This window comes from Gastrolobium bilobum, unplaced genomic scaffold (genome assembly GCF_033153095.1).
Source record: "Gastrolobium bilobum isolate Gb01-03AN ecotype WA unplaced genomic scaffold, APGP_CSIRO_Gbil_v1 utg3672, whole genome shotgun sequence".
NCBI lineage: Eukaryota > Viridiplantae > Streptophyta > Magnoliopsida > Fabales > Fabaceae > Gastrolobium > Gastrolobium bilobum.
In genome coordinates, this window is record NW_026897371.1 from 7,813 (window position 1) to 18,131 (window position 10,319).

The following is a 10,319-nucleotide window of genomic DNA, read 5'->3' on the forward strand; positions in this document are numbered from 1 at the left end:
GAAGCAAAGATTAGTGCAGTGTACTTCAAAAATAGATGATCGGAATCAAGAACCCATTGTTGTCTCATCCTCTAACTCTGCCTTTTTTCAAGATCCATCTTATGGTACCACCATAGAAAATAGAGCAAGCTCTTTCAGGTGCAACAAGATCTCACCCTTAATGTAGTCTCCACCATTTCATTCTCTCTTAAGCATAGCATTTTTCCTGCAACACAAAACACAAAGTCATCATATGCAGTCACCAACACTTTGTTTCAGTTAACGGAGCATGCAAATATTATTAATACAATTTATTTTTTGAGTCCTTTGTCTCAAAATGTTAAAGGTTTCACGTGTGAACCAGGTCTGAATTTCTTCATATTGATGAGCCTAGATGGTGGCGTATATGATAACCTCTTGGTGAGTTTCTTCATCTTTTGGGCAGATTTTTTGCCAACAGTTGATGAGCACTATTATGTGTGACATTTTACTTGGGATCCAAGAGCACCTCATTTTTTAGGACAAGGTCATTCATCAACTACCTTGCCTCTATATTGCGATTACGGCAAGTATACCAATCGTTTCAAGTAATAAAATATGAGTAGAGTATCGTCCCACGAGGATTAATGCACCAAGTACTATTTTCACTATTCCCTTTAATTTGGACAAATCAATTGGTTTGAAAAGTAATATTGAATTAGAATAAAACTACTTTAAGGCAATTGCAATGAAAATCAAGAATATGCAAGAATGCAAGAATTAAGTTTAGAATATTATAGAAGGAAATTGTAGTTAGGAATTATTTCACCTTTGATCCTCCTTCAGTGATTTAATCTAATTTCAATAACAATTATCCTAGATATCTCAGACAATTCGTCTTTTGATTAAATTGTTGGATAAATCCTAAAGTCTTAGTGACTTTAACCCTTTAACCCAATTAGAACCCTGATGTCTTAGTGATCATTTTTCAGATTAAGCATTAAACTTGACAAATTATTAAGTCTACAACTCAAGCAAGCCTATGTCTACATCATGCAAGAATTGATATTTTACCTCTTACCAGGATTAGAATTCCAATATTTCTATTGTTAACCCTAGCCCTTAAATTCCTATAAAAGTGATCAATTCATAAAAGGATATATAATTTCATTCAAGGTAATATAAAAATAACTAAAACAATTTATTAAAGAAATTAATTTAAACTACAAATAGGATTCACGTTGGATCCATAAACCTAACTACAAAAGAAAACTAGCCAGACATAGCTGGCTTAAACAAAATAAAGAAGTAAAAAGAATCCTTTAAGACGAAAGAAAAGAAAGAAGAAGAAGAAGAATCAAATGTCTTCAATCTTCAATTTCTTCGAAATCTTGATCTGCAGCATAAGTCTCCAAGAACTCTCTCAATTTTTTGATCTTCAAAAACTCTCCAGCTAAAGATATTGAATAAGGGTTTATGTTACCTATTTATATGCTTCCAAATCTGATTTAAATCTCCAAGATCTCCTCCTTCAAGGGAAATTCGATTTCAATTAAAACAATCACGTGCTTATGGCGCTGATAGCGCCATTCTCGCGCCACCAGTGCGGAGGAAATATCAATAACCTTTGAACCCCGCGCTACTAGTGCTGAACTCGTGCTAATAACGCGGCAACACTATAACTTGGAGATCTTCTGGTGCTATTAGTGTCAATCTCGCGCTAATAGTGCGGCACTTCTGTGATGAAAAACCATCTGATGCTAATAGCGCCAGTCTCGCTCTTGTAGCGCGAAAGATCTAGCCTTTGCTTTCTTTTGTGCTTATGAATGAGGTCATTTCTTGTACTTTTACCTACAAAATACAAGATATTCAGTGAGAGGAGATCTGAGCATGGTTTATCAACTTTATAATAAATATCAGCCTTTTTACTTTAAGGTAGATTAAATCCTTGCTCTTTTTAGCTTAGAAAACTATATATGTTGGAGGCATATCACTCCACCTCATGAGTATGGTTGATCTCAAAGTTTCCCCCCACTTGGACCTTGAAGACAAGGTTCCTTTTGAAGGGGTGAGTGGTGTTACGAGAAGGGTGTCTCAAAGACTATTGTGGTGTTTAAACAGGTTTAGTAAATGTAGCTATTGTGCACATGATGTTAACGAGGGAGTAGTTAGTTGATATGTTGTTGGTCGATTGGTTAGTTTGTTAAGGATTGATTATGTGTAGGTAAAGGAAGTGTGTATAGCAGATTCTATAAAGATCCAAATGTATATTCATTGTTGGCTTCTGAATAATGAAAATAAATTTTCTCTCTTGTTTGTTAAGCCTTTTTTCTCTGTTCTTGATACAAATATGTATCAGATTGCATGCATAGCTGATTAATTGACAGAAACGAACCGGTTAGGGATTCGGTTCCCGATCCAAACGGTCGGGTCAAGCCGATTTCAATTACCCTTTCACTCTTCTTTCATATCACCCGTGTTTCGGTGTTTGTATAAAGTGATATAATCAAAGTACATGAGTATAAAAGAAAGAGATAAATAAATAGTTAAAATAACTTTATCCAAATTGTTTTAACTTTGTTTTTAAGCTCATAATTTTAAGTTAAAAAAAGTTGTTTGTATACTAAAACTTACGTTCGTAAGTTGAATACTCCTATAACTATGAGAAGGAAAACTCAAGTGACTTAACAGATGTATCCATGGAGTATACTCTTCCACCATTAATAGTACTATTGCTGTATTAAACTTTACTTTTTGTTATAAAAGATATTTGGTATGGTAGTAGTACCAAAAAAATCTCCCTACACACATAAAAGTGTGTGAGACTGATTATTTTTTCTTTCTCTTTTTTTATATGAACTTCATATATTTTTATGTGTGTAAGAGATAATTTTATTTCTTAACATGATAAATATTAAACCCAAAAAAAATATAGCAATTCAAAATGTTCAAATGGAAGCATCGAATGGTTTAAAACTTTTTCTCTTATTAGGAATGTCCTCGGTGGATTATATATGAAAGTTAAAATTGTCAACATCGGACTACCCAAAAAAATTTTGTCAACATCGCTTACCCAAAAAAAAAAAATTGCCAACATCGATAGGCTATGCAGTTCTAGAAAAAATTTGAAGCAAGAAACAACTTGAGTAGTTATTTACACATAACAAAAAAGAATCACTACGCGAAATTTGTGATTTGCTGGCGGTTGATTTAGGTCAATTATAGATAACGCCACTGATTAAGTTTATATAAGGATGAAAACATGAGTTAACACCACAAGAAAAGCGGTCAATTTATATGCTTTAAAAATTTTAATTTTTTTATTATGCAATTAAAAATGAATAGCATCGCTAAAGGACGGAACACTTATTCTCTCGCTCTTCCTCTCTCAAATTCTCAACCCTCTTTCTTCATTCTCAAATTTTCATACAACGCATTAGCCTTTTTTAATTCTGATTTCTTCATTTTTTTTTCTTCTAGGATTCAAATTAATGTTTGATTCTAATTTCTTCATTTCTTCATCTTTCTTTCCTGCTAGGTTTGGATCTGCAGGAAGCTGAGGTGGTGGCCGCGGCACCGGTTAGGGTTGAGTTGCATGAGGCGCGTGGAGAGGCACAGAAGTTGGTTGTGTCGAGGGAGGAACTGATTTCGAAGGGTCAGGAATTGAGTCATAAGCTTCAAAGGGTTCATGTGGATGTGCAACACATTCCTGCTCTCATCTCTGAACTTGATTGTCTCAAACAGGAGTATCAACATTGCAGGTAATCTTTTTCCCCCCCTTTTATTTAGCTTTGGAATGAGGAAGGAACGGTTTCTGTTGTTGCTGTTGTATTTAATCTTTACTCTCTTCTTGTGATATTTGTTCTTCTATCAAAAAGTGAAAAAGAGAGAGGGAAATATCTTATAGTGTTTGTTTGGTTTTGCAGCTCTTTGGTGTTTTTGGTTGGAGTGAAGTGCTTTTTGTTTTTCATGGTGCTTTATTATCCCGACGACTGTTATTATGGGATAAATAATTTTTTTTATGGATTTTCTTTGCTTTCTGTCCTTGGCTTCTTTAAATGATAAGCTTGAGAGAAAAATGAAAAAAAATATGTGAAGGGACAACAATAATGCCTAAGAGATTGTACCAACAATATTTTTGTCCATATTATGCAATTTGGGCACCGTAATCGATTGATTTTGAATGCAAATTTAATTTGGTCAAATTGGGAAGAAGAAATAGAAATGCTATTGTATACATAATATAAAGAGCTTGTCTTTCAGTACTTGAAATGTAAGATCTTCTCATTCCCCTTGCCCGCCTCTATCAGTCTTGAGATCAATGTCTGCAACTACGATCCTTGGGATTTTCCAGGTACCTAACAACACCCAAAATTCACATAATATAAAAGGTTATTTATTTTATTTCAAAAATTTCAAAAAAATATTTGAAATCATAGTATAGACAAAAATGATGTTAGTAACTAATGATGGTGACATTGCAATTTGTCTCTATCAAAAGATTCTTTATTTGCTTTGTTTAAAATCATAGTATAGATAAAGCATTGGAATCTGATTGCTAATTGAAGTTAATATCTGAAGTTAGTATAGTTAAGAGTCTATTAAGTGTTGCTTCAGATGGGAGTCCGTAGGTGAGGGCAAATGTAGCAGTGGGTAGGTGATTAAGTATCTGAATTTATATATTTTTTTAGTGTTTATTGTGAAAAGATTTTATGTTCGTATGATTAATACATGAGAAACTATCTGATGTAAGTAAATCTTTTCAAATTTTGATAAAGCTTTAAATGTCCCTGTTGTCTTTCTCAGTTTCTCTTACTAGCTTTTAGATCATCTCAGGTGTGCTACTCATAGTGGGTTCTTTCTAGCCTGATTCATCTTCGAGTTAGTTGAGTGTGTTTTTGTTCCTTTTTTTCTTCAGATTTTGCAATTTTTTTAATTTATTTATATTCTTTCCTTATCCTTGCGTAATTTTGATATTGTTTCTAAATTTTACTACTTCTTTTTAATATTATAATTTTGTTCTAATTTATCTATTTGTTTCTCCTTGGATGTAGCTAATGCCTCTTCTTCATAGTTTAACTATAGCAGTGCCTTGCGGTTGGTGCGTTCTATGGTGAGTACATTATTTTTTGTAATTTTTCAATTATATAAACTCAAGGATTTTAGTGAGGTCCGTTTTCCTTTCCTTATTGAGGGGCTGAAGCTGTGAATGGTTATTGAGTTACATTACAGTATCTTTGTTTTAGTATTTTGAGAAAGTGGGTTGGGAGTTTGAATAGGAATTTGGGTTAGTGGTCTCTCTTTCTCTTATTGGAGAAGCTAGTATATTCGGTTACTTTGGATGGGTGGGATTTTTTTATAGGAATTTGGGGTAGTAGGATTTTTTTATAAAACCCATCCACGAAGATTGGTTTTTAAGTATATATATATTAATTGAGTAGCTATTGTTGTTTATTAGTCTTGGTGTCCGATAAACTCAGGTCCAGGATGCGTATCAAGATTATAGATTGCATACACCGTTCTTGGCCTTTTGTTAAACAAGTTGTTTTTGGAATATATCACTGCTACAATGAACCATTACAAACTATAATCTAGAACAGTCTTTCTGATCTCTTACAAAAGACAATATTTAGTTAAACCAATCATAGCATCTTTATGACAAAACCATGCTCACTGGCCTTGTTCATCAAAACGAATAAACTAACGAAGGTAGTGGCTAAACAAGCTGAAGAAGGGAAGGTACATTTGCTAAGTTTTTTACACTTGAGATAGTGGACTTGCTGCTGTTTCTTACTAATTTAAGGGGTTTACTTCTCCTTGGAACTTTGATGGGTCTAGCACAGGGCAAGCTCCAGGGGAAGACACTGAAGTCATCCTATAGTATGATGCCCTTCTTGCTCTTATTTGTTTTCTTAATTTTACAAATAAAATTAAAAAATTAAAAAACCAAAAGCCCACAGGCTATTTTCAGGGACCCATTTAGGAGAGGCAGAAATATTCTTGTAAGTTTTTTCATTATGATTAACTGGCTTCTAATTAAGCAAGCATTTATTAATGAGTCATCAAAATCCACTATTGTGGTTCAGCAATTCATTTTATAGTAAAAATCTATAGGTGATATGCGATACTTACACCCCTGCTGGAGAGCCAATTCCAACCAACAATAGGTACCGTGCAGCCAAAGTTTTCAGTCACCCTGAAGTAGTTGCTGAGGAACCATGGTATGCTGAATTTCTGGTTTCCTGCTTTGGTTTTTTTAACCTTTCCTCATACGCTTCCAAAGTTTTTTAAAACCATGGTAGTTTTTTGTATATTCATTTATTTGCAACAGGTTGGCATCAAAGCAGAATGGAGAGCTCATCATGGGCATCTTGTTCTTTTCTTGGGGAACAAGAATACTTATCCTCTTGTCTCTGTTCAAGCTGTAATATTGCCTCCCAATCATTTGAAGATTGAGCTCTCACTAGTACCAGAAACTATACCTCCCCGGGAACAGGTGAGAAACCATTGCTACTGTAAAGTATTTTTTTCTAATTATGTTAGATTTATATATATTTTTCCTCTCATGGTTGCATAGGTGCAATGCCCACTTGAAATCATTAATCTCCACCCGAGCAGGGATGTGGCTGTTCTTGACTTCTTCTACAAGTTTGGTAACGCTATGGTACTTCAATTTAAACCTGTGTTTTATGTTCCTAATTTGACAAATCATTGAGAGATGATGCCCAACACAGTTAATCATGTACTGCATAAAAACAAATGTATGAAAATAAAGAGTTTGGTTAATTGCAACATTATTACTTCCATAAAAACAAATTATCTTGAGAGATGTCTCTAATTAAGTCCAACATGGAATCTTAAACCTTATCATGTTGATTTTGCTTCAAAGTTCAATTGGATAGTGGGAATTATTATCGAAGTTGTGATTTAGTGCAATTTTTTAGTTTATAGAAAACATGTTCCTTATATTAAACTGATCCTTGTTATTGAAGAAATCGAAATATCACAAAAATGATTGTAATAATAAGATTTTGAATTTCAATTGTAAGTTTGGGAAAATAGAGTTAAATTTTCAACGTGCAACAATTATGATCCCTGGTACTCAATGTGTGACTGCATACTCATCTGTGTCATTTCATAGGTCAATGCCAGACTTCGCCTTCCGGCTGTCCTGAATAAATTTCTTCAATCTATATTAGTATCTGTTGTGGAGTTTTTCCCTCAATGAAGATCACTTACTGGACCACCTTTAAAGGTTCAAGAAGTCGTATGCATTCTGAATTATGTACACCTAACATGCTATTAGGTGAAGTTTGTATATTTTCCAATTAGGCTGTGTTAATTTCAGCCAAGTTAAATTCAACCCTGCACATATCTTTCGTTGATTGACTGTCCTGTTTCTGATCATTGCAGTCATGGGTTCATTTTGTTTATTTTGCAGGTTAGAGGTGTTAGACCACTTCAACTGCTTGAATTGGCAAACTTTTTCAATAGTTACTGTTTGACCATTTGCCCAGGGCTTGTATGATATTGAAGTCCCACTTTTTTGCTTTTGTTCATTTTCCTGTTAATTCGTTAACACCTATATTTATTTATAATTTTTTTCTGCTTTCTATATGCCATAGGACCCCAATCCAAACAATCTTGTTGCAACTACAACATTCTATTCAGAAAGTACAAAGGCCATGCTCTGTTTGATAAGTATATATGTTGAACAACATATCTCATTGCAGTTCCTGCTAAGAGTATAATCTAGAATTCTTTAAGTAATCTTTTAAACGAAAATGAGGGGAAATGAAAGAAGCTATTTATCGCCTGCTCCAACTTCAGGATCATAAATGATTATTTTCTTTAACTGTCAGTTTTAGTAAGTACCTACGTGCAGACAGGGATGGAGTGGGGGAACTTTTTCTTTAAAAAGCTGTTATGTTGATTGATTGTCAACACTAAACTGTGATTAAACTCTGGTTTTATTACATTTGCCATGCATTCATTATTGAACTTATGCAATTATTCTGCATTTCTAAAATCATGGAAATGATACAATTGATTATTGAAATTTGAGATAGTTGCTTTAACATTTTATTTAAATGATGTTCAGGTAAGAATTGAAATCGATCCAGCAGACAGAACCCAGCTGCAAATGATAATAGAGCATTTTTGTCATATGCAGAGGAATAGTGCAAGCATGAGAACCTTTAATGGCTAGCAAAGTTGAAAACAAAGTTTTGAATGGCTCAGGTAGCAACTTTAAAGAAGGAAGTAACACATCCATGCCTGAATTTAGAAGGAGCAGGTCTACCCCACGTGGAAAGTTTTTTGGTTTATCTTGAGGATTTCATGTTAAACAAACAGCAACAGTTTTTTTTTAATATAAATTATTTATTTTTGTATAGGAACTACCTCTAATGCTGGAGTTCCATCTCACGTAGTTTTATACAAACTTTTGAGGTCTTGAGGTTAATTTGTGCGACCATTCTCTTGTATTTAAGCATGTTTTGTAATTTAAAACTTCGTTTATCAATATATATTTCTTAAATCATTGAGTTTTCTAAGGTATTTACCATATTTTCCAAAGAAGTTGCCAGTTAAAAAATTATATTAATTGAAACCACCAAAAAAATTAATTAAAAAAAAGGGGCTATCAAAAAAGAAAGAAAAAGAATTACATGATTTAGCGGCGGTTCTAAACCGTCGCTATCAATGAAAAATTATTTATTATTTTTTTTAATTGGTGGCGGTTTCTATACATTCAGCGTCGGTTGTATATTTCGCATCGGTTATTCCGACGGTTGCAGTAAATCGTCGCTAAATTATTCTACGTCGCCAGTTTCTGAGTCGGTTTTCAATTGGCCACTGATTATTTTAGTGGCGGTCCAAACCGTCGCTAAATCCAAAAAAAACCGCCGCTAAATCCCGCTTAATGTAGTGAATAAATTATCAATAAGGGCGACTATTCATTATAAGTTCTAAAAATAAACAATTAACGTTAAACAGTTACCTTATGCTGTAATGTCATTTCAAATTGTCGATCCTTATCATGCGGAGGGTTCTCTAGTCTTATTGACGAAAATAGAACAATAATTAATTATAAAATTCAAATGAAATCATTCCAAACGATTTATAAATCCCAATTGCAAATAAATTAGTTATTTCATTTTGAGTTTTGACTTTCCAATAAATTAATGTCAACATCAAATGTTCCTCTAGCTTTGAAAACGATTCATTCTCGTACAAGGGTTGACCCGTAAATATAGCTATCAAGCACAAGAACCGCAACTTAGAATCAGCAGTATCGGGGAATATTTAGATAGATAGTGAATTGGTAGATATATAAATAAATCTTTTTTTCTTTGAATTTTCTTTTCACTAATTGCACTGAACAACAAACTGAAATAAAATAAAAACATGAGCAAATATTCCAAGTGATACATAACATGAATAGTTGTTTTTATTATACGCATATAGCCATATCCTTGTGTATAAATTCATATTTGTGAACTCACATTTCGTAAGGTACAAAGATTCATATTAGACTCATAAATTACGATATGTAAAGAAATAAGGGGTGCTACATTTGGTGACATTGAAAGGAGATGCTGATTTACCATTTGAAATCAAAGGAACACTCAATTGACGACATTGCACAGTGGGTGGATTGAAACTTTTACTCTTGAACATTCCAACATACTTGAATATAACTTCAAAATCCAAATCCACATCCAAGTCATTGTATATCCCAACACGTGTCTCCTCATTGTACTCACCAAGTTGTTTAGGTTTGAGATTGAATACTTTGTTTCCATCAAACATTGTAGTTTGAAGGAAGCTAGTCTTCTTTTTGCCTTGGTCAAAGGGTGCCAAGCTAATATTATTAGCAAAGTAGTTATGTTTGTACCAAACACTTGCTCTCATCACCCTATAATACACTATGACATTGTTGTTGGGGTTTCTCACTGTGATGTTGAGTTTGAAGTTGTAATATAAGGTGGTGTTGTTGTTGAGGTTGAACTGTGTGAGAGAGGCTTCAGTTACATAGAAATTGAGGTTTGAGGGGGCAATGATTATGAAGAAGAAGATGACAAAAATGATTGATATGAACGAAAGAGCATAGGGTGTCCAAAAGATGCAGCCGAAGTTGAAGTGGAATCTGCAACGCATGGTGAGAGGCTCTATTTGTGAGTGTGTGATAGTTGGTAGGAGAAGCTCAAGCTGTTTGATAGAATATGGTGTAACATGTATGTTTATGCCTATTTGTAGGGGTGTAAACATTTTCTTGAGGCATTGACTTTTGAAGCCAAGAACTATTCAATGGTTTGAGTAAACATGGAAAGTCAAATTTGGTTGTAGAGATAAAGAGC

At 33.7% G+C, this 10,319-nt stretch overlaps 1 protein-coding gene across 1 annotated transcript; it reads right to left on the reverse strand.

Moving 5' to 3' along the window:
- Positions 1–9,495: 9,495 nt before the first annotated feature.
- Positions 9,496–10,119, reverse strand: LOC133306341 (NDR1/HIN1-like protein 3). Its single transcript, XM_061506643.1, has one exon. It carries the CDS (start codon positions 10,117–10,119, stop codon positions 9,496–9,498), a length of 624 nt encoding a protein of 207 aa, XP_061362627.1.
- Between the last annotated feature and the right edge of the window lie 200 nt (positions 10,120–10,319).